The sequence below is a fragment of the Pavona decussata genome, unplaced genomic scaffold (assembly GCF_977016875.1).
Source record: "Pavona decussata unplaced genomic scaffold, jaPavDecu1.1 SCAFFOLD_27, whole genome shotgun sequence".
In the NCBI taxonomy this organism is placed as follows: Eukaryota; Metazoa; Cnidaria; class Anthozoa; order Scleractinia; family Agariciidae; genus Pavona; species Pavona decussata.
Window position 1 is genome coordinate 2,198,755 of NW_028145450.1, and position 24,764 is coordinate 2,223,518.

Here is a 24,764-nt window from a genome sequence, read left to right on the forward strand (position 1 = left end):
ATATACCAGTGCAACCATGGCATTCTCCCATGGAGTATATACCTATTCAAGCGTTATTGAGGTAATTCCGGCTACAGCTGCACATAACCCATTGCTTAGACACCAATCACAAATACGGCGATATACTTTGAAGGGTGAATGAGACATTGCGCCGTCTTCGTTGACACAGTCAAGGAACCCAAATCTTCAGAACCCACATTAGACATTCAAGTATCTATCGTATCGTACAAGTGCTACTTATGAAAATGTTACAGAAATAGTCGGTGACGCTAGAAGGAAAAAACCCAGTTTATTATCAGACAGGACATGGATTACTCCCTCGTACGATATTATTCTTCGAATTCAAACGTTCTCAAAGAAGGAATAAGACAATAATCATACATACAGCACCACACGTGCACTTTTTCTTTTCTTCGATAGTGAATATCGTGCCATAATTTTCTTAATCATTCATGAATGTGAAAGAGGAAATAACGCCCTTATAAAGATAACCTTTTCCTCATTTCCTATGTCAGTGTTTTTGCCAGGTGAATTCAATGAGCATCTGCCTGCTATGTTTATTTCAGTGATTCCAGTTTCATCGTGCTGCTATAAACACTGAGCTTTTGTTTAACTCTGCCGGCTTTTAACTTTAATCCAGATTGCTTAAAGAACATATGTCTGCTACATTTATGGTCGCCTTCTGTTAGGTTTCATCCTTCATTTTTTTTCTGTGACATTTTCACAAATTCTAGCTGTAATTTCTTATAACTTAAAATGAAGTAAAATTCCGTGAATTTGAGATATTTTTCACACAATTGAATTTGCATAAATAATTCTGACATACATGTATCTCACGGTCTACTGATCTGTTCTGTGTATTTCTATAAGTATTTAGTTTACTGTCGTTTTACTAAAGTGACAAATATTCCTTCTTTTGGCCTGGTGATCAGTTCTGCGCATGTCCGAAGATCACTCGAAGTCTGTTTGGACTCGATATCAAAACTACGCAGGACATGAGACAGGACAATTTTCTCCTCTAGGAGAGCAAACCGCTGACCTAAATGGACAAAGAAATGACGAACGGAGGTTAAATGAGAATTAAATGGATGAATGAATATAACCACGGTGAATATCCATGGTAAGTTTGAATGTAAGGAGGGAAGTAAGGAAAAAAGAGCGGAGCGGGGTAGACTGGGAGGAAGTAGAATAGGAGAAGAAAGGGAGGAAGAAAGGCAAGGAGAGAGTGGGGAAAAAGGGATGGAACGAATGAAGGAAGAGGGAGAGGCTGGGTGAGACCGGGAGAAAGTAAAAAAGAAGAAGGAAGGTGGAATAGAGGAAGGAGGGGAGGAAGGCAGGAGGGTTATATGTTAAAAAAAAAGAAGAAAGGAAGGAAAGAAGGAAGGAAGGAAGGAAGGAAGGAAGGAAGGAAGGAAGGAAGGAAGGAAGGAAGGAAGCAAGGGAGGGAGGGAAGGACGGAAAATAGGGAGGGAGGGAGGGAGGGAAGGAAGGGAGGGAGGGGGGAAGAAAGGGAAGGAAGGAAGGAAGGAAGGAAGGGGGGAGGAAGGGAGGAAGGGAGGGAAGGGAGGGAGGGAGGGGGAAGGAAGGGAGGGAGGGAAGGAAGGGAGGGAGGGGGAAGGAAGGGAGAGAGGGAAGGAAGGAAGGAAGGAAGGAAGGAAAGAAGGAAGGAAGGAGGGAAGGAAGGAAGGGAGGGAGGGTGGAAGGGACGGAAGGGAGGGAGGGAAGGAAGGGAGGGAGGGGGAAGGAAGGGAAGGAGGGAAGGAAGGGAGGGAAGAAAGAGAGGGAGGGAGGGAAGAAGGAAGAAAAAAGGAAGGTAGGGAGGGAGGGAAGGAAGGGAGCGAGGGAGGGAGGGAGGGAGGGAGGGAGGGAGGGAGGGAGGGAGGGAAGAAGTAAGAAAAAGAGGAAGGAAGGGAGGGAGGGAAGGAGGGAGGGACAAAAAGGGAAAAGGGGGAGGAACGGATGTATGGTATTTTAAAAAATATAGAGAAAGTACTACGGAAGTCGAGTGGGGTTGCTCTAAAAGAAAACTCCACCAAGAATTTTCAATTCGTGCCTAACACCTTGGATCAAGAAGGTACCGATATCCAAACGAATCTCACAAAAACTTACCGATACAATTCCTTGGTCCTGCTGAGAACGGAATGAATGCGAATGGGTGTCGTCCTTGACTGTTCTCCGGAAGGAAACGATCTGGATCAAACTCAAGCGGAGCTGGCCACACGTCTGGATTTCTGTGAAGTGCAATGGGTGCAACTCCAACCGAAGTACCTTTTGGGGCTAAGTAGCCATCTGTGAACGAATTGAACGTGTTTAGGCTCACTTTAAAGGGGCAGTGTCACTGATTTTAAAGGTGAGTCTGGATAGCCAAAAAAGCAATTAATTTCAATGGAGTAGTTAAAATAATGGTTGAGTTTTGTTAACAATACTCCTACTAGTGCACAGAAACTACGGTTAATTATGTTTGGCTGCGGATGGCTAGGATGGAAGTGGATTGCAACTTGAAAAAATTGGCCTGTGTATTTAAGAGAAGTCGCTAAAAATTTATTATGGTTAGTTCTTCCTGGGAGAAACACCCTAATGCTTTCTTCTCGGTGTTGTAAGAGCACTTTCATGTTAAAAAATAACGTCTTTGTCAAATGTTTGAGGAGTTTTGAACAAAAAGCAGCAAAATCGTCGTGACAGTGTCCCTTTAAAGCTCGAACAAAAACAAAATGATAACAATATCGTGACACTCGGAGGCGACTAATTCAAAGGGGGTACTTTCACGTCGATTTTGCTGTGTTTTGGTCAAAACTACTCAAGTATTTGACTAAGAATCTCTTCTTAAACATGAAATTGTAGAACTAAATAATTGTTCCATTTAGTATTATTATTTTTATTTTGTAAACTAGTGTAAAATGCCTTAAATCTCTTACTACGTAAGTTTTTGCATGTCTGTATTTGTAAGTTCTCGTTAGTTTTCTTAGTTTTTCTAAAGTATTCCTGTATTCGTCTTGTCCCGCCTCGATTGGTTTTGTAACTATTTGTGGGACAAACCATTCATTCTGTTGTTGTTGTTGTTGTTTTTTTTTTCAAATAAATTGTTGTTGTTGTTGTTGTTGTTGTTGCTATAGAGCAGTTTTGTTACTATTTGCGGGGCAAACTATTCATTCTGTTGTTGTTGTTGGTTTTTTTTTTTCAAATAAATTGTTGTTGTTGTTGTTGCTATAGAGCACCGGGAGGAAAATATGACAGTTTCTTAGAACCTAACCCCTTCTCCATTTGTCACTAAGGACCCAGATTGTTAGTTACCAGTGTAACGCTTCATTAAATCTAAATCCAGCTAGTATATCACGCCTTTCTTTGTCTCATAGCTGCTTGAATAGATGAGTTTCTGCCAGCCATTCCTTGAGCCCGCCTCGAATACATGTAGCTTGATTGTTACCTGCGGGTTCTCAAGTCTTCGTATGTAATTAATATTTATTCAACAAAGTTGTTGTTGTTAAAAACAACCTTACCCAGTTGGTAGTCTTCAGAGGTCGTTCGTGCGAAAAATGGCACAGATGGAAACAGACGCTGAGCTTCCTAGAAAGAAATAGAATGATAAAAGATAATTTTTACAGACATAGCTAGCATGCAGGATGGTTGTCCCATGAACCTAGATTAATGGCCTTAGCTCCCACGAGCCTTCTGTAGCTCAGTGGTAGAGCATCCGAACTAGAAATCGGAGGGTCTTAGGTTCGACTCCTGATAGGAGCACTCGGAATTTCTTTTTCCGAGTTTGCCTGTGTCATTACTGAATAATACATCATTCACATGGCTAGCTTAGTTCACTTTTTTTTTGTTTGGATCCGTTCTTTACCAAGGTACGACTCATGATTAAGTTCAGAAAGTTGCCTAATTTACTTAACTTAGCCTTCGTAGCTCAGGGGTTAGAGCACTGGTCTTGTAAACCAGGGGTCGAGAGTTCAAATCTCTCCGGGGGCTGATTTTTTTTTCCCTTTTTCTTCATCATCAATTTTTCTGAGCTCATCTTTTTTTTTTCCTTTCCATTTTGTATCTTTTTCCTTTACAAAACTGACCAGGTAGAGAAAAATAGTAACGTCCTTTCTAAACAACTTCCCTTCTTTTGATAGAAGTGAAAGTCTAACATGTTCCCCAATTTTGTTTTTCGTATCCTTGTCTATGTAGCTTGGTCTCCGTGGTTCAGACTTTACAGAAGTAATTTGGCCACCGTAAAGCAATTCGAGTGTTGACGTTCCGAGCGAGGGCTGACGCTCGAAACGTCAGCACTCGAATCGCTTTACGGTGGCCAATTTGCCTTCAGTTTTCAACTCTGTTGATAAACCAAACATTTGTTTCTACTCCTCACCAACGCAGCACCACAGTTTCCTTAGAAACTAACCCCCCTTATCCATTGGCTGATCTGTTTTCGTAACCTTGTCTTTTAAATTTCACGTTATCTTTACCTTCAATTTTAGTGCACCTCCCACAGATTTCTTGCTACTGTATATATTTTTCGGTAACTATGTATGCTATTTTAAACATATGTTCATAACAAAGTGAAAACACCGGGTTATTCATTGTTTATTTAATTTATTATTGCAGAAGAATACTCGAATACTTGTTTGAAAAGTCAAGTCGACGAAAGCCAATATGCAAAAACCTAGTGATGTGGTGGGGGAGGAGAGATAACTCTTAAACAAAACGCAAAACATGGTACCCTTTCAAGGGAAAATACTCGTGTGCCTCCACACTCGTCGTAAGCAAATACGAAGGTATTGGCCGATATATTGCGCATGTACTGCTGTACGCCATGTGTGGGTTGGTGTTATCCCTGCTCTGAGGGGTTTTCTCCAGGTTCCCTGTCTGTCCATAATAACCAACATTTGTAAATTTCAATTTGATCAGGAAACAGTGGGCAGTAGTGCTATTGCGTTGATTTCCATTGAAATTCCCATTTCATGTTGCCATTTTGTTACTAGTTTTCATTTCAAAATAATTCTTTCTTTTCCCTTTTGTTTGATTTGCAGATGTTACCTTTATAACGCATTCCAGGTAATGCAGTTCTTTCAAATCCTCTACTGTCAGCGTGTCTGGCCGCTGTTCTGTAACGTAAAGGTGAAAATGAATCTTAGCGGTTGAGATAACACGGGAGGCGACGTGGCCTAGTGATTTGTTAGCCAATCCAAGGCTACGCCTTGTAGATAGCCAACTGGTTTGCCTCCCGCCAGTTGGGATTTTTAACAAATGGGCCAGGTATTTAAACAGAATCTAACTTAGGCCGCGGCTTAAGACAATCAGTGGGTCTCCAAATCTATTTATAAGTGCTTTATTTTAAGTAGATCAATAGTTTTCTAGTCTGGGATGCAAGCCTTCTTGTTGCCGTCGGCAGTAGAACGGCTGTTAGCCTCCCACGCAGACGATCTTAGGTGTTCGTCACGCGTTCCTGCCCCACGTGGGGCAGGAACGCGTGTCGAACCCCTAAGAACGTCTGCGTGGGAGGCTAAACGGCTGTTGGCAAAATTGAAAATTGTTTAGAACGTGGTTTTGTTAAACACCGTCTAAACTTTCTTTTAATAACTGACCCATTATGTTCAGTATACATATTTGATTCAGTCATTAACAGTGTCTCCAATTAGCACCACAATGTTAAATACTTTGACACTAAATTAAAGTTATTATCATTACTACTTGGTTCTGGTTTAATTTACATGTAACATTACCGCAAAAGCCAAAAGTTCCACCTCCCACCAAATGTTCTATAAATTAGAACAGGAAGGCGTCTTTATAAAGCTGCCGCATTGTAAACATGCATTACATTGCATCTCTCACCAAAAAAGCTGTCCACTTCTTCATGAACTTTTTGTTGTATATCGGGATGACGTCCAAGAAGATACAAAGCCCACGTGATGCCGGCTGCTGTGGTGTCGTGACCCTGGCAAGAAAAAAAAAGAAATAATAACAATAATAATAATAACAACAACAACAACAACAACAACAATAATAATAATAATAATAATAATAATAACAACAACAAAAATAGTGATATTTTAATAATAATAAACATTAATAGAACATTAATGATTTATTTGTGTGTACTGATCGATAAACCACCGAGCAACCAGGCAATGGCAAAATTAAATCCATGGCTCAGTTAAGATAATTTAATTAAATCTACTGATCCACAACTAAGTGCAAGTGTATCGAGAATCACATTTTAAAACTCCCACAAACCGTATCGGTGAGTAATACGGACCAATAGGTATTCAACCAGTTCAGGTCACCCCGCCATTTTCTCCATCCGTCCATCCTCTGCTTGTCAGTCGAATAACTAGGCCAGTCAATATGCCAGTCATTCAGTTATTTTTTAGACCATCAGCAAATCTATCAGCCAGTCGGTAGGTCAGTCAGTCAGCCAATCAGTTAGTCAACCAGTCGGCCAGTCAACCGTTCAGTCAGTCAGCCAGTCAATCATTCTGTCGGTAAGACAGTCAGTCAGTCAATCATTCTGTCGGTAAGACAGTCAGTCAGTCAGTCAGCCAGCCAGTCAGTCAGTCAGTCAGTCAGTCAGTCAGTCAGTCAGTCAGTCAGTCAGTCAGTCAGTCAGTCAGTCAGCCAGTCAACCAATCAGTCAGTCACTTTGTTAGCCAGACTGATTTACCGAGTCGTTCTAACAATCATCACCAAGTTAGCAAACCAATCAGTCATTTTTTTTCAGTCAGTCAGTCAGTCAGTCAGTCAGTCAGTCAGTCAGTCACTTTGTTAGCCAGACTGATTTACCGAGTCGTTCTAACAATCATCACCAAGTTAGCAAACCAATCAGTAATTTTTTCCGTTAGGTCTTCGGAAAATTAATTGATCAGTCACTCGTTACAACAGATTCACCCAGTCAGTCAGACGCGACATCAAGGCTGTCTTCAGTAAAGAATTCACTATAATAATGACTACTACACTGCTATAAATCCAACCAAAGGGAGAGTGACCAACAACAAACAGTAGCTCTAACCTCGAACATAAACGTATCAACTTCTTCTCTGACTCCTTCGCGTGAAATTTCTCCGTTGTCATAAGCCTCCAGTAGCAGATCAAGGAATGCCAGGCGCTTCTTCCTTTTATACACATCTCCGTCTTCACTCTCCTCTTCCTTGTTCTGTTCTTGTGAGCGGACTTTATTTGCTGCTCTTTCGGCGATTCGTTCATCAATTACCTAATGATGATGATGATGATGATGATGATGATGATGATGGTGTTTATTAATTAAGTTACACCACCCCAGTTAGGTTGTAGCATCCCAAGGGTTACCAAACAACGATTTTTAACCCCTTAAAGATACGACGATCACTCCCGTCACTTTTACATAGGAGTCCACCACCCCCCTCCCCTCCCCCTCCCACCTCAACCACAACCTCCCTTCACGGAACCTTTATTTATTCATTTATATACAGTCGAACAATCGAACCTACCGTTAACGACCACCCAGGTAAAATACCAAGATTTAGTGGTTGCTTACGAGAGTCGAACCAGCGGAAGTCTCCTCCGGTAACAGCTTTGACACATCTACTCATTCGAAGACAATTTATTTCATCCATTAGCCTTGTTCAAATACGACCACTGTTGGGTTTTCACCAAAACTTCCTCGCAAATTCTGAGTAGCGTGGTACACACAGCGTAAATGGAGATCAGACCATGTCGGTCAAATGGTCGCTTACAAGAGGTTGAAAACAGCGAAAAATTATAATGCCATCACTTCAAAAAGTATTTGCGGTCGCTTATGAGAGGTGGTCATTTACGAGAGGTTCCAACTGAAGGGCATTGACTGGAGACAAAATGGCGTTTTGAATAGGTGGTCGCTTATGGGAGGTGGTCACTTACGAGAGGTGGTTGCACATGGAGGTTGGAGTATACGTATTTTGCATTACTTCCCCACGCTCCAGGCTAATGTTTAGCACCACCATTGTCAGGTTCATTATGCCCACCTTGTTTGTAAAGTCATGGAGGATCTTTAGGCATTTATCGTGCTCTCTTCCCGATGGAGTCAAACTATACAAGGCATCATTCCACAACCAGGGCAGCCGCTGACGGTTCTGAATCAACTCACTCATCCTTGAGAGAACACATACACTACGATTCAGTCATGTAAAACAACAAAATAAATCTATAGATATGTAAACAAACAATTGACAATTGACAATTGATATTTTGCGATAGCCGAGATTAATAATTGTTTTGTCACTCGATCACCGAGTTTGTTTTGATAATTATTTTCGGGAAGAGGTAAGCGCTCAGGGAAGCGATCTTGCCATTTTCAAAGGAGACCTAGAGCGTGGTTTCAATTACGCATGAGCAGAATATTATTTGAAGCAAAACACATTTGGACAGTATTGCGCATGAGCAGACCATAATTTGTAGGCAGTTATTTGCAGGTCACGTGGTTTGCTCTCGGCCAATGAAAATAAAGAAAAAATGCATCGGATGACAACTGCTGTTTTTTTGTAAGCAGTAATTACCTCACAACTGCATTGACATATGGAGAATTGGAGTCTCCTTGTGCGTTTGGTGACGAGTCCATGGAAGTAACTATAAGAAATTGAATGAATAATGAATATACAACTCAATTGGTTTAACCTTTTGCGTAACATCCATGAGAAATGTTAATACTTACTACATATGATGTCCAATGCACAACGTGCAATGTAGGGCATGATGTTGAAGACACCTTTGTTGGCGCCCTTCTGTTGAAACAGATTTGTGTAATCAGATAACCAGAGTTTAAAATTAAAATTTAACTCAACTGAACTCTAATTACAGAGGATGTGGATTAGAAATAAGCATATAAAAATAAATACATTACAAATAAAGAATCTAGATCTATAATGACTGATCAACATAAGGAGTAGGTGTGCATCATCCAAATAGTAGAGGCTAATCTAGCTGATGGTCCCAGTGGATTACAATATTACACACAGCATTAGTAATAACTTAAGGGTAGGGGCAGGGGGAGTAGGGGATTATCCTGGTGACATTTGCAGCAGTTACTGACTGCAAAAACTTCAGAATTTTGGTCCAATTTCATGTGAAATTATTATTATAATTATTATTATTATTATTATTATTATTATTATTATTATTATTAAGTACTATTATTATTTAAAAGTATCACATGCATTTCACACTGCACTGCTTACTTTGCCTTTCAATGGTATGCAGACTCTAAAATTTAAGATTCAACCATCCATTATGCTTTTCACTGCTGTTAATCACTGCAGAGGAGCTCTTAGAAAGCAATTAAACATTCAGTTCAATGGGGTTAAAAGGTCATGTTTGTGTGCTGTGATTGACGGATTTGAATGATGCACTTTGTCAATTTCTGTATGTTTGTAGTCAGTTGGCTGTCAACGTAATTATGATTGATCGCAGTAAGACTTGCAAATTGTTAGCTGGGGTTGACGTCAGTGTCCGTTTACTACTGAAAGACGTAGTAATTCACTTGCATAGGACACCCTTTTATGCATATGTTTTGGGGGTTTCGTTTATTTTCCACTTCCAGTTCAAACCGATATATAAATTTTCCCTTGACAATAATGTGATGGAATATGTTAAGCCTGGTGAATAAATGAGGATGATGTATTTAATCAGTAAATGACACAGGCATACTCGGAAAAATAATCCAAGTACTCCTATCAGGAGTCGAACCTAAGACCTACCGATTACCAGTTCGGATGCTCCTAGCAGAACGTAAGATGTTTAATGGCCTTAGCTCCCACAAGTCTCCAGTAGCTCAGTGGTAGAGCATCCGAACAAGTAATCAGTAGGTCTTAGGTTCGACTCCTGATAGGAGTACTTGGATTATTTTTCCGAGTATGCCTGTGTCATTTACTGATTAAATACATCATTCTCAAATTTTCCCTAACTTGTTATTGCAAAAACTACAAAAAAAAAAAAAACTACAAAAAAATAAAAAAAAAAACAAAACAAAAAACGAAAGACACACACACACACACACCAAGAACAACGACAACAAAAAACAAATATGTGAGATTTATGTACATTTACATATACATTTACCTCACCTCTAGGTGTGAGACAAGAATCGAAGCTTGTTCCTCAAACACTTGTACAAAATTATTCAAAATTCGAAAATGAAATGTTGGAGTTATCAAGCGTCGCCGCATCTTCCACTTTGACCCCTCACTGCAAGTGTTTGAATTTGTACAAGTTTTGAAATTAGTACAGTCTCTTAATATTATTTTAGAATTTAATTTTAAAATTAAACCTTTCATCCCAGGGGGAGATGACTCTCAATTTTGTAAAAAAAAAAATAATGTATGTATGTTTCTTTTTCTATTTAAAACGACAAGAGAATAGATGACACATTATGTACAAGACGTCCTTAAGCCACTTACAGTAAATTATCATGTCCTGATAGCAACCCTAAAAGAGGGTGATTTGTAATTTCTTTGCATGCTAAATCAAGAAGCTTGATTACTGTAGATGAGACTTCCTCAAATTCTGTTGGCACTGTTTAAGTGACTTTTCAAACTTTGACCAAAGAACTGTGCAGGTATTTTTAGGAGCAACCTTACAAATAAGTATGTTTTGGTTATTTCAACGAATCGAAGCTTGACACAAGATTTCTGTTCAGAATTTTCGGTGGGACTTAAATAAATTAAGAAGAGCAACTAGTCATCTCTTTTCACAGTCAGTGCAATGGAAATACATGTAAATGAAAATAAAATAATAATAATAATAATAATAATAAATATCATGAAAATCATGACAATCCTTTTGTTGCATTTTTATGACATGCACGATCTCTATTTGACGTTTCTGTTTCAATAATTCTCATCACTTGTTAGCTAAGAAACTATAATTATTATTATGATATTACATGTATATTAAAATAAACATTTTTAGCCTACCTGGTTAACAAACCTTCAAAATCCAGCCATGGCAAGGTGTTAATTCAAGCAAACAATTTAAACACAGTTAGTTAATACAGCAATTAATTATTTATAATATTATCATCAAAACATTGACTAGCAACACTTTTATTGAGTTACAAACTAATCAAAGTTAATCTCTTAAGTTAATAGCTTCTGTTCCCATAACATAAAATACTGTAACACAGATAGTTACGTTTATTGAAGGCATTAAATTAATAACACTGTGAGTGGGAGTTCCAGAGGTGGACCCCACAAGAGACAACCCTAAGAGAGTACAACCCTTAACAAGAGACGACACTTCCATTGCTGTATTATGATGCAAAAATATCTGTTGGGGGAAACTGATTTTGAATTTGACGTTAGACACAATAGTAGTTTTCATTCTTATCTAACTCGTACAAGTAATGATTTACACCTTCCTCGCGTGCGTACCAATTGGGGCAAGCAAACTTTCATTTATCAAGCCTCTAAAGACTGGAACAACTTAGACAATGACATTAAAAACAGCAAATCATTGTCCCTTTTTAAGGCAAAGCTTAAAAGTTTCTGAATGATGCACTTTCTGATTCAATTTAGCTATTTTTAATTTGTTTGATATTGCGAAATCATTTTTTAGGTAATTTTATTTTTTAATTTAACTTTAATTTGCAGGGCCCCACTAAAAACCGCCAAGGCAAGAGGGCTCCCGGGATAAATATTATTATTATTATTATTATTATCATTATTATTATTATTATTATTATTGTTATTATTATTATTATTATTATTATTATTATTATTATTATTATTATTATTATTATTATTATTATTATTATTACTATTATTAAAAAATCCAAAGTGTCAAAAATTCCAACAAGTATATACTGTAAGATGAAAACTACTGAGCAGTACTTTCCTTCACAGGTAGCCCGAGCTCTAATATAAGAGCATTTGTTAATGCTGCATACACTGTAGTAGCAAAACAAATATATTAACTCAAGGTTTATTTGAATATGAACCAAATTGTACCTATTTGAAACTGCAAAATTGCAATTTAAAAATCGTTATGGTTTTTGGATAGCTCTTTGAATTTGCCTTGAATAGTCATCCAAAAGAGTCCAGGTGAACAATTTTCAGTCAAACTCCAATAAAAGCATACTTCAATTCTATTGGTCGGTACTTACCGCATTATTTTAAAATAACAAGTTTATTAGAAAAATTCAATTTTTCATTGAACTACATGTGCCTACCTGTTCCAAGCCAATGATGTAAAAATGTATAATCTGATGATTTGCTGGTATGTTTTGAACTATTTAAAAGCATCTGAAACAAACCAAGCATACACAGTCCTCAAAAGCATGTTAATATCTATGACCAAATTCTTGCCCTAGAAATGGTGCGGCATTGATAAGTTTGATGCATTTTAAAACTTCAGATGTAAAGTAGCCTTGAGATTGTAGCAGGCACATAAAAAACATAGGGCGTGCGAGCCAAGCGCGCACGTGCGCGAGAGAGAGAGAGAGAGTCATGCGATGGCTACTTTCACCCTCGCGTGTCTCCCTCCCTTACACTCCACACTTTTTTTTCGCGCCCTATATATTTTCCACATGCCAGTGCCACACAGGCTAGATGCATGAAAAGAAAGTAATAATTATTAATAATTAGTCGGAGTATTCTACAGTACTCCATGGTCTCTATTTATAACTTCGAGGGGGGGGGGGGGGAGGGGGGGTATAATAAATAAAAGATGGTCTTATTACTCTTATATGGGGAGGCTCCGCCTTGAGATCCAAACCCTTACCCTATTATACATGCATGCCACTTTTGAAAGAAAAGGCAACCCTTTCATAGGGAATGGTATGGAACTCCTTTCACATACCTACAGTAACAACACTCTGTATTTTTCTTTTGTTGGGTCTATTTGAGATATTTTGAAAGGCCCTTTAATAAATACCTAAATTACAGGTTTCTCCAACCCTTTTGTATACTTCGGCTCGTGAAATCTGTATCTCTTTATACCTCCGTCGTGAGAGAGGTACCACTTTCGGGCAAAGCAGTGCCCCCCCCCCCCCCCCCCCCAATACTACTTATTACATTAGAGTTGGGGGAATTTGTTAACACATCACTTGACGATATTTCACCTCTGGTGATCTCTTCCATTTATTAAAAAAAATTAATTGCAATTACCTGCGTGTTTCATCAAACAGTCACGCAGTGAAAATTTGTAAGGAGTAATTAGAGGCCCAAAGGTTAATGTGAAGACGAGCTGGGCATATTAATGGAGTGGTGGTTCAGTTTATGACAAGGTTTGAATGTGCATGCAAATATAATGGGATTAAGTGGAGTCTCATACTGTTACATCCGTTCGATATTCATTTGCTTCATCACTAGTATGATTGCTGTAGGAATTGGCAACATTACTTGCTGTTAACATCAAGAGATTCAATTGTTCATGGTACCCATATTCAAAAGTGCATACATCGTGACACATGTACTGTCTTAAACACGAAGACGCGCTATAAAAGGAGCGGTACCTTAGGTACCTTCGAATCATTTGTCAATCAACCGTCGTCGCATACAGACCTCTATACAATACTCCTGAAATAAAAGTTAGTTTTCAAGCAATCTGTCTGTTGTGCTCTATTTGCAGAAGTTTGAATTTTCGTATTGCCGACATTGTTAGTCACGATGGAAAATTATGGTGATACAGTCCACCTCCCGTAAGAGACCACTTTGTAAACAACCGTTTTGCTTCTCAGTTAAATAAGTTTTCAAGAGCTCTCTCGTAAGTGACCACCGCTCTAATTTCTTAAGAGACCACGACCACTTTTTAGGCCAGAAATTACACATATTCTTTTGTCTTCTGTTTCCGGTAAGCGACCACACAACATAGTCACATATGATTGTAGTAAATCATTACTTAGAAGTGACAATTAAAAGTTCAATTTTTAATGACGCTACATGTACCTCGGACTGCTGACAGATAATAACAGTTTACAGACAGAGAATATGGCTATAATTAGATCTGTAGGTAAACGGGACAGATCTGTTCCGAAATGTTTTACAAAGTTTCATCAGAAGAATGAATAAATGTGAAAAAAACAAATAATTAAATTAGTTTCTATTTGCCTATTTAGCTGCTAAGATAATTACGCTTATTTTGTTGATCTTTCCCGTAAGCGACCACCTCCCGTAAGCGACCACTTTGTCATGCAACAAGGGTGGTCGCTTACAAGAGAGTTGACTATTATTTTGCTTCGAGCAAACTTTCAACTTGCTGAAAGTTGCAGAATATCCACAGGGCACATAATTCTTGCACCAACAGTGTAACAGTGGATTGTTTCTGTGTTGTGACAGGGTAACTGTACACTGTTCTGATAAAATGGCTAAAGTTTTAAAATTATACTGAAAAAATGGTAAAAACTTATGGGAAAGTCATACTAGATACTAGCCTTAATCAAGCCTTTAAGTTCCAGTAGTGACCAACACATATTACATGTACAGTAATTTCTCCTCCCTAAATCACTACTTGCATGATCAGCCATACAAGTCATGAGTCAGAAAAAAATCATTTCCTGATGTTTAGAGAAATTCTCCCAACTGCTACCATAGAAAATGTATCATGAACAGTGAGAAGAATACACTCTATGTATGATGATACTGCGTCTTAAAGGGTTAAGAGGCCACTCAGAGCTTAACCCAGTTTCTGAGCCTGACACAACTAGGAATTTGCTAGTCCATTGCTGAGTATACGGTGGCCCCAGAAGTAAGTTGTTGGTATCATTAATATACACCTGATAAAGAGAGACGATGGCCAGAAAATGCATAGGTACTGGCCTTAACAGACAAATAAAACCATTATTTTTAATAATGCAAAGCAGGGTAATGCATATATGGGCTGTTGTTAATTTAAAAAATATATTACGTACATTTTTTTTATTCTCACCTCTACCAGTTCTGGTTTGAACAGGAGCACAAGTGGGTATGTTGGCCCAAGCCAGAGACACAATAATCCTTCCTTACGAAATTGATCTGTAAATCCTAAGATTTGTATAACCAGTTCTATAAAGTACAAAAAAATAAATAGATATTGATCAGTGGTGGATGAAGAAATAAAGAATAATTTTCCTTATTTCCTTAATCAGCTTGATCATTATTTTGATAATTACGCAGATTATGCCTGTGGCAGCCCATGTCAAGGTTTTATTCAAGTACAGTATCTCTTCTTTTCTTTTTCTCCATCGTAGTCACAAACCGCAATAATTTTCATTATTATTAAATAATTTAGTCATTAAGCCTGGATTAAAACCCTCACCTTGAGTTCCCTACAAAGCATATTTTTGTCCTCTATTGATCCAATTGTCTTCAGGAAAAACTGAATCAGTCAACCCATTATCTGTGCATATATGTATACAGCTGTAGCTCTTAATTAATTGGGCCTAGAAAGGAGGACATTTGTCCTGTCGTACAAAAGATCCAACCAGTCAGTAAAAATGGCAAGTAGTTTGCAAGCATAAATGGACTAATGACATCTCAGTGGTCCAGAGTCTCTGATAAATGAATAAATTATTTTTTTATCATTCCAAAGTGCAAGCCATTCCAATAGCAAGTTCTGTTCATAATTCAAATAGATCCACGAACAGAGACGAACCTTACCAACATGCATAGAAAATTAACCTGTAGAGCCATTTTCAATTGAATGTCGGAAGTATTTTGTGTTTTCTCTGGTTATGCTTATTAATTTACTTATGCTCTCTGACTGGTTGACAAAATTCATATCACTGTGTAAACCGATCCAATATGCAAACCCAAAACCAACAGTGACTTCTTCACATGCATTTTCCCACACTTGGGTCCAATTATTTGCTTCTTATTCTGGTTGGTTCCTTACACTGTTTGCATTTGTTGTGATCAATTGCAGGTCAGAGTTGGTGTTATGGCAGGCGTCACGCTAGTCCCACACTGTCAAACAGTGATGTACTCTTTCATGGTTTGACTTGACAATAATAATAGGGAGTTTATGCAACAGGAGAGCTGATGTGGTGGATGGCAGTTTGTGCTTGTGTGACCAACGCGACGGCCAAGTATTCATGAATCTAGATTGTAACATTCCTACTGCTCGTGTTTTTCAGGTTGTCACAGATGAGAGAACACCAGTTTTAGTCGAAAATAACCAAAAATGTGAAGGTACTAACAAAAGATGTCATGTCGGTCACACAACGATATTTCACTGTCCCCTTCCCTCAGCCGTCCTGTTGTGTAAGCTTACTAATAATAATAATAATAAAAATAATAATAATAATAATAATAATAATAATAATAATAATAAAAATAATAATAATAAATAATAATAATAATAATAATAATAATAATAATAATTTTTAAAAAAAAAAATTTGGAACGATAACTTTATTATTTACAAGAATAAAATCTACTAGATACAGTTTGATTCTATTAAAACCTGAGTGATTTCACAGTCATGTTGCTGTCATAAAATTATAAAATATCAACATCTTATATACAAAAGCTAATTTATATGGGTTGATCAATGTAATAAAAATATATATACCCTCATACTAAGAATATTCTAAATAAATGCCCAATATTCTAAATAATAATAATAATAATAATAATAATAATAATAATAATAATAATAATAATAATAAACAGGAGAAGAAGATGATGATAATAATGATGATGGCTAAGATGACGTCAATGAAGAAAAAGAAGAAGAAAGAAAAAAAACATCACACATTGATAGCAACATGTTACAGTGCAATCTAACGTAACATTCAAGGTTAGATCAATGCAAAAAAAGGAAAATGTTTCCTTCTATCTTGACTTGTAGACCTATGGACCTGTCTATGACATATTGGCAAGTAAAAAAGCCAGCCTATTTACGAATTTACATCGAAACAAATTCTACCATACCTTAATGGGTGCCAAATCTCCATAAAGGGTACCCCCAACTTGGTGTTTGGGCGACAAGCCTTAACCTGCCCCCTCAAAACACTACCCCTAAAATGTACACTGTACAGCTGTATATTTCCTAACATTGCCAGTATAAAATTAATCAAAAGCTATTATATAACTCAGGCCTATATTAAAAAAATCTCCAGGCAAATTTTTAAACGTACCTTACCACAATTGCGTCTAAAGTCCTTATTTACATGTAGGCCCGGGCATATTCGGAATAACGCTTTCACCTACATGTAAAGCTAAGGATATTAGGATTAGCTTTTGGCGGTAAAAGGTAATTTACCGGAGCGTGTAGAAACTCGACAGGCCTGATCAAGCTTAAGATGATCGACTTTACGTACATTTCTCTGTACATATAGATACCAGTAAACACATTTAGTCCTAACACACTACTCTACAAACTGACCAAGGTCGACCAAGGAGTCCTGTTACTCACCATCTGGAAGACGAGCAAGCTGTAAAGCGTTCCCAAACAGCCAGTTTGGTTTCGGACCGGGAAGCTTTCTGACGACAGCCAAAGCCTGATATTTTACAAGATGAACTAGTACTCCAAGGGAGATCGCTGCTATTAGCAGAGAAATTACCCCCATGAGAAACAGCTCCATTGTGATCAGTCGACCAAAAGACGAAAAATTCTGCCAAAATCAGTTGAGCTCTTCTTAAATAGTCAGCGAATTCCAATCGTTATCACCTTGAATATCCTTCAAATGATAAATATTCTGCCAAAACCAGTTGAGGTCTTCTTAAATACTCAGCGAATTCCCTCACCTTGAATACCCTTCAAACGATCATGACTCAGTCGCCATTTTGTCCTGGGTGGTTGGCCTGGGGCGAATTTGGTGTCACGCGTAATCCACCGTCACGCACCCTTCAGCTCCCAGGTGTTGGTCCGATAACTCGACCAATATTTTCCCTTTCCTTGCTGATTGCAGATATCCCTTTTAAGAAAGCAAAAATCTACGGCTTAAGGCTTACGGCTCACGGCTTTGAGCTTGGGACAGACGTAAGTCTTGCGTGTCTTTACTAAGCAATTGATCACGCCATCATATAGCTTCACCTGCTTACCACGCAAGTCACGCGTACCTCGTTTGACCGATCGACCGTTCGATCGACAGTGTATTGCATCATTTTCATCATGATTGTACTTTTCCTGTTACACAATAATTATACTATTCCAAGTACAAAGTTGTATTACTGTTAACTAGTACTGTATTCTTGACAATTATACTTTCTTGTTTGTATAATAAAGAATGAGTTGAATAGAAGCAATGACACGAGTTACTTCTCTGTATCACTACACAACAGACAACAATACAAACACAATGCTCTTTCCTGTTGTCGTGATTTTGTTGCTTATCTTTGCGCTGGGGATAGTTACACTCATCATTGTTGTAAACCTCCAGCATTTTTAGATGATAAAGGGAGAGAATTGTCTGTTATCTTCAGTTCCTTCTCATTTACGTCCTTTCTCTTTTAATTGTCATTGCTCACGGTACCTCAATTGTAAGTGCCCCCCCCCCCCCCCCCCCTTGTAAACCAGCAAATAAATTTTTGGCACTTCGTAAAAAAATGGCACTTTTGTTCAATTGTCAATAAAATAATGACTTCAACGGAGGGTGCTGAAGGGGGAAATGGGAACTCAGATTTACCATTCTTTTACTTGAAAATGCATGGTATGTGGACAATATGTGAGCTGGCAAATGGGATTTGTAACCCCTCTCCCGCCCGCTTGGATAGCCTCCTAATACAGTATTACCGACCTTCGGCTGTCAACACTGTAAAACATTAAACGCGCCAAAGAAGGGTTTTTACGGCTCGGAATGGCAAAAAAGCACCATGCGTGACTCAATAAACATTTCCTTGAAACTTTATTTCAACATAAAGGTTAAAAGGCGACTTTAAATACCGCTACTCTGTAAAAAATTTAATTTCAAGCGGTCGTGTGGCGAGAATATTAAGTCTCAAGTTGCACACCACACAAACAGAGGGTGGTCCACCTGTGATATTAGCCACACTTGCTGTACGGAAATGCTTTATAACCAGATTAGAGTGTGGCCAATGTGCGAGCCAGCGAGCGAAACGTGCGAGGCATGAACAAAAGATGCGAGGCTTGCGAGGCATGAAAAACCCCCAACATAAATGCTAACCGTTAACCGGGGAGCTATTTAAGCTAACCTGAGTGCTATTTTAGGCTAACCGGAGTGTTTTTTTAGGCCAACCCGAGTGCCTCGCACGGCTGGGCGCCTCGCATGGCTAGCTGGCTCTCTGGTTCGCTGGTTCGCTGGCTCGCAGATAGTCAAGACCCAACCAGATATTTATTTAATTCAATATTTATCTAGGGGCATCCAATTTAGCAGAGCTAGTTTAAATGGAGCCCTGATGCAGTACAAGACAAAACATTGAAACATAAAAAAACTAGACAAACAATTAAGTTATAAATGCCGCATGTACCGTAACAACTCAGCTCGTTTGGTTCCTTCTATTCTGAGTATAGTTTCATTTCGCCTATTTAAGTTAATTTTTATGCCATTTCCATGTACTCTATATTTATCACAAAAGTGTTGTTGTTGTGAATGTCGTTATTTATCCACCGACGTTTGATCCTTCGGAGAGTCTCAGAGACAAAACAAACGTCAACTTTTGTTAATTTACGAATATTGGAAGCCTTCCACTAAAGGAAACTATATATCAAGGAACATCTCCAATACTGCACAGGCGTGCTCTAGTAACTTGTATCCTTAGAAACACTGTCTTTGGAAATTCGAAACCAAAATTAATGCCGGATTGTGGCCCAGTTTTGCTAAAAGTTACCACACTTGTCCCTTGAAACTATTCATAAGCGCATTTTGCAAGGGATGGTCAGGGTGTCTGGATGGAAATGGGTTGCATTTTTTTTCCGGATCGATCAGTGTTTTCTTTTAAGTTCCCTCATTGAGTCATGAAAGAAATCGTGTAAAGCCCCGTGATTATTAGGGCTTGTTCTTGCTAAGCGAATTCATCAGAATTTTCCCCTTGGTGTGTTATGACCATACTTTTTTAAGGCAAATGAAACGTTTTCAAAATTTTAGAATGATTTTGATCAGAAACCAGAAAAAAATCTCTGTGTCATAATAGTCCTTTCATGCTCCGCTGACACGGGCGCACCGGCGAACGCAATCATGATCCCCTTGACGGGCTCCAATCCATGGCAGGGCTGCTCCTACACTTTGTCAGTTTTCTCGAGCGGCTTGATTCAACGGCTATCATTTATGCACTCGGATAGAGAAAGAGGCGAATGTGGTTTCACGGTTGTTCTTTAAGGACACAAAATTAACATGAGGGCCGACCAACAGATCGAGAGGACTATTATATATATGCTACAATTAAGGACAAATGGTCTTTGGACAAATCTTACAAAAAATCATATCATGTCATGTCATGTCATATCATATCATATCTGCCGGGTTATCACGATTCATCTAAAATAACACTGGTTTTATTTTCTATACTTCCATTCATTACTTTAAATCTTTCGTCTTTTTTAGGGCAGCGTTTTGCCATCCTGGAAGAGAAGACCATCTTAGCTCACGTCCTGCGTCATTTCCGCACTTCCTCCGTGCAACCATTTGAGCAAATCAAGACCTGCGCGGAATTGGTAACCAGACCAAAAGGAGGCATTATCGTGTCGCTCTCTCATAGGAAATTGAGGAATAAGGAATACAACTGCATAAACTTAAATAAAGAAGTTTTATTTTAAATGAATACATTTTCTGGTGTACAAACTTACCAATGTGTAGGCTTCATTCTAGGAGGCCAGACAAAAGTTTAAGTATCAAGGCCTCGTAACAGATAGTTCCTAAGTAATATAGTTAAATAAAGTTTTAATATAATAAATTTTAAATTTAAGCAATAGAGGACTTTTTCCGTGTTTACATAGCCTCATCTAAACACGAGGGGGGCTGGGAGAATTCGAGGCAGTTACGCAAACCCGAGACGCAGTCGAGGGTTTGCATAACTTTCGAGAATTCTCCCAACTCCCCGAGTGTTTAGATGAGGCTATGTAAACATGGGAAAAAGTCCTCTATTGCTTTTATAAAATGTTTCTAAAAAAAATTATTCGACAAGTGAAGGGAAATTTTGTTTATTTATTTCTTGATTGGAATAGATGTTCTCAGTACACGCTCTGGACAATCATTTTTGCTACTAGCCAATGAAAACGCACATCTTACAACACGTGAACCAATCAAAATTTGCGTTATAAAAGTCAAAATCAAGTTGAAATTTGTGGCAAGCGTCAGTGAGCCCCGTGTGGATGACGGCGATTTCAGCTTTGAATTCTCGTAAATCGTACAGAAAAATACCGAACATTCGGTGAAAACTAGAAGAAATGTTCAAAATATACGATTCTGTAAGGAAAGAACTTCAAGATGAGGAGTTTATTTAATTAAGCTGAAAATGAATCTCACTGTGCATGGTCGCTCTTGAAAGTTATGTGAACTTGCCCGATGTGGCAGCCTGAGATGTCGAGTCACTAATCCTGTCTTGTGAAGTTTTGCTGTTTAGGAATCACAGCACAAGCAGCGGATCCAGACTGTGAAGTTGTTGCTGGTAATAGTTATCGTAACAGTAGATTATTACGCCGAGAAAGTCTCAGAGAAAATACATTTTATACAAATTTGACAGCCAAAACACGGCAACCAGCCGTACAAAGTTTGATTTGAAACATTTATAGTCTGTAGCATATAGTTTTGTGTTCGTTTTCGTGTACATTTTTTTTGAATAAAGAATGTCTTTTAGGGAATTTTATTGTGGTACCTAGATGCAAAAATTACCTTGAAAAATGTTTACTGCGTATTTGTTGCATATTTTGTCGTCTTCTCTTGAGCTCCTTCCACAAGGTCGTCTAGCGAGGCAGACAAAGCGCTGTGGTTCTTCTTTCTTTTTCTTTTTTTCCCTCTGGTTCAGGGGGGAGGAGATAGGCAAACCCCGATCAAAATTTTGGGAAATTTTTTTACCATTTCCTTAACAGTTGTACTCGAAATTACTTTGCGAGTCTTGCAAAAGCTTTGAAATGTTTTCAAATTGTGCCGGGAGACACAGAAAGCGTGACGTCACAACCATGTTTACATACTCTCATCTAAACACACCTATCGACCAATGAGAGCGCGCGGACTATCTTAAATATTTTATAAATAATTATAATGTGATATTTTTTTTATAAAGTGTTGTGAATTTAAATGAACAATACTGAAATTGCAGTCAGGAATGGTCATAATACGATCTTAAGTGTGTACGACCGTATGACTTGTAAAAACAGGTTAAACTGAACAAAACGTTTATTAAAAATTTTATGCAGTCATCGACGCAAACCTCCACAAATTATATATCAAAGAACGACAAATTTATTCATCTATTTGAAATTGTCGGTACATTTATTATTTCAACCATGCGTTCTCAAGCAAACCCACTTTTTCTCTGTCCAGTCACGCTAAATATTTACATAAAACGCCAACGCAAAAAAAAAAAAATGTAAAAATGCCATACCTTAATTATAATCGCGGCCAAATCGCGGCAAAATCTCTCCAGTTTGTTACCAACAGTAGATTAGACATTTTGCACCTTATTTCTGGCGGTACATTTGAAAAAGAAAGAAAGCAGTATTTTGCCCAGCATAGCATGTTTTTAGAGCGATTTCCGCAGATGTCGGCATCACCCGATACGCCACAGGGCAAACGCATGGCTCAATGCCAGTTCGATATGCACTGGTTGCTTTTCTGGGAACTACGTGACCTTAATGAGCGGATGTGGTAATCATAGGCGCATTGGTGTTGATATTGTTTACGTTCTACGGTTCACAGTTCAACTCGCTCATTTGCTAACTCGGGATACTCTTTATTAAACCCTTTACGAGCTTTGGCGCGGTAGAAGTCGTAGATTCGTCCCATTTCTTTTTCTGACAGATTACGTTCTTCAAAGCGAACAACGGTGTTGAGTGCATAAGTGAAAATTCCAAGAAGCTTCTCTCTATGTTCTTCCACAATTTTGCTCGCCGACAATTTAAATTCCAAGTAAAAGAAAGCGTAAGCCAGATCGATTGTGGAATCTTCACGTTTGATGCTGACGGTTCTTCCATAAAGAACCCTCCCAGGGCTACCTTTTTCAAATTTAAATTCTCGAACAACTTCCTTGTTCATTTTGCCATACTGTCCGTCCAAGATCGACTCTTCTATATTGGCTGGAATCTGGTGACGAGTTGCAATTCTGCTAACAACAGTTTCAAAGTCTCTCTCTTTGATTTTTGTGAGAATCTTGCAAGAGATTTTCTCGTCGTATTTGTCGAAGGTGAGACCTCTCATCAGCTCTTCAGCAGCCGTAAGATCTGTTTCTTTGACGTCCGCTGAAGTGAAAGATTCCAATAAGATTTTACCGACAGTTACAGCCGCACGCCACGAGTCAGCACTATTCTTCGCCATGGAGACGTTTAACAATACTAGGAGCAGCAACACAGCAGTTTTGACCGTCATTTTGACGTAAAACTCTGGCTTGTGAATCAGGGAAGTTGCAAAGTCAAGTATAAATGAATTTGGTCTGGTCTTACTTGATGGAAATTTGCTTAAGCGTGGCTTCTTCTGATTGGTTGTCCAAATAACGAGAGGCGTGTTTGAAAATCTGAGTCAACACTTTCACTTTCCATATCCGTCACGAGAAAAGATCCTGGGAACGAGATTGAAATCTGATCGGTTTCATCGTGGATTCTGGTTGCTAAGGGACGACGCCACAAACCTGCTTAGGAGTTAAATTTAGAAGCCGTAGGGACTCGTAGTGGGATGTCATTACTGTTTTGTTTCACGCTGGATATATATATTAAAACAAGTTAGCGGACTTTTTTGCCCCGTTGTACGTCTCGCACATTTTTTAAACCTTTTTGTCGACCGGCGTAAAGGTTGAGGACCTGAGGAGAAAGTGCTGCCTTTGTGATGACATCTAAAAATGGTTAGACTTTCTAGTCTTCTCGGATAAGGACGATAAACCGTATAGGCCCCGTCTCACAACCCTTCTCGTAGATAACTCTGATAACTCTGTGGGACGTTAAAGAACCCACTCACTGTTCGCAAAAGAGTAGGGGACGTAGTTCCCGGCGTTGTGGTCTGGTCTTTGTGGTCCTTTGTGTGTATATTCTCATGGTTGGGTGGGTAACTGTGCTCGGGCATATTAACTGCATATAAGCTACAGTCTACAAAAATCCGAGGGTAAATATAGAGATGAGATGAGATCGACGTGATTGAGCTAATTGAATAGTTTTATGTTGAAAGTATATGAAATGATTCATATATGAACTGCGGATGTAGATGAAAGTGAGAAGTGATCATCGCAGTGAATTTTCCAATTTATGCAATTGGAAATTAGAAGCCTGAAAAAAATTAAGGCTTCAACAGGATTCGAACCCGTGACCTCCGCGTTACCGGTGCGATGCTCTACCAACTGAGCTATGAAGCCACACATTGGGATCAAGGTCAATTGTAGGTTCCCATTTTCCCGTGAGAGGAGTGAAACGTTGAAAGTATATGAAATGATTCATATATGAACTGCGGATGTAGATGAAAGTGAGAAGTGATCATCGCAGTGAATAGTTTTAGTCAGAAAGATAGCGTGACATTGTCATGGTAACCGGCTACCGTAACGCTACTTGAAGTCATGCCAATCTCGTAGCCAGAGTCCTCGGGCTCTTTGGCCAAAAAGCCTGATCATGAGGACTCTGGGTACGAGATTGAAGTCAAGTCGGAAGTTGCTTAACTCTGGCCCTGAAGGAGACTAGTGATACTAGTTGAAATAGTGACCCAAGTGAATTACCCCTTTGCCATATGTAGCGAAAGTGTCTGCCTTGCAATCAATTTGGTTTAT

The 24,764-nt window shown here is 38.7% G+C and overlaps 1 protein-coding gene and 2 non-coding genes across 5 annotated transcripts; 2 read left to right on the top strand and 1 right to left on the bottom strand.

Annotated features, from left to right (window-relative positions):
- Window positions 1-270: 270 nt before the first annotated feature.
- Window positions 271-18,299, bottom strand: LOC146485302 (cytochrome P450 4V2-like). Of its 3 annotated transcripts, none has more exons than XM_085103661.1 (14): window positions 17,967-18,299; window positions 17,320-17,821; window positions 14,851-14,966; window positions 12,142-12,227; window positions 10,053-10,173; window positions 8,645-8,714; window positions 8,490-8,559; window positions 7,959-8,085; window positions 6,989-7,189; window positions 5,815-5,917; window positions 5,020-5,087; window positions 3,498-3,564; window positions 2,110-2,289; window positions 271-1,039 (listed from the first exon to the last, which is right to left on the bottom strand). In XM_085103661.1, exons 2-14 carry the CDS (start codon window positions 17,486-17,488, stop codon window positions 879-881), a joined length of 1,539 nt encoding a protein of 512 aa, XP_084959787.1. In that variant the 5' UTR covers window positions 17,489-17,821; window positions 17,967-18,299; the 3' UTR covers window positions 271-878. The 3 variants fall into 3 exon arrangements, with proteins under 3 accessions (XP_084959787.1, XP_084959788.1, XP_084959786.1); XM_085103662.1 differs by adding an exon at window positions 10,902-10,914 and having other exon boundaries at window positions 12,155-12,227; window positions 17,320-18,299; XM_085103660.1 differs by having other exon boundaries at window positions 17,320-18,299.
- Window positions 3,665-3,738, top strand: Trnas-aga (transfer RNA serine (anticodon AGA)). Its single transcript has one exon. It is a non-coding gene; the product is annotated as a tRNA-Ser (tRNA).
- Trnat-ugu (transfer RNA threonine (anticodon UGU)) lies at window positions 3,894-3,966 on the top strand. Its single transcript has one exon. It is a non-coding gene; the product is annotated as a tRNA-Thr (tRNA).
- Window positions 18,300-24,764: the final 6,465 nt, after the last annotated feature.

Coding starts and splice junctions, on each gene's coding strand:
- LOC146485302 (XM_085103661.1), bottom strand. CDS start 17,488: ATGGAGCTGTTTCTCATGGGGGTAATTTCTCTGCTAATAGCAGCGATC. Junction 14,967..17,319: donor GCTTGCTCGTCTTCCAGATG/GTGAGTAACAGG, acceptor TGTACTTTATAG/AACTGGTTATACAAATCTTA. Junction 2,290..3,497: donor CTCTGAAGACTACCAACTGG/GTAAGGTTGTTT, acceptor ATTCGTTCACAG/ATGGCTACTTAGCCCCAAAA.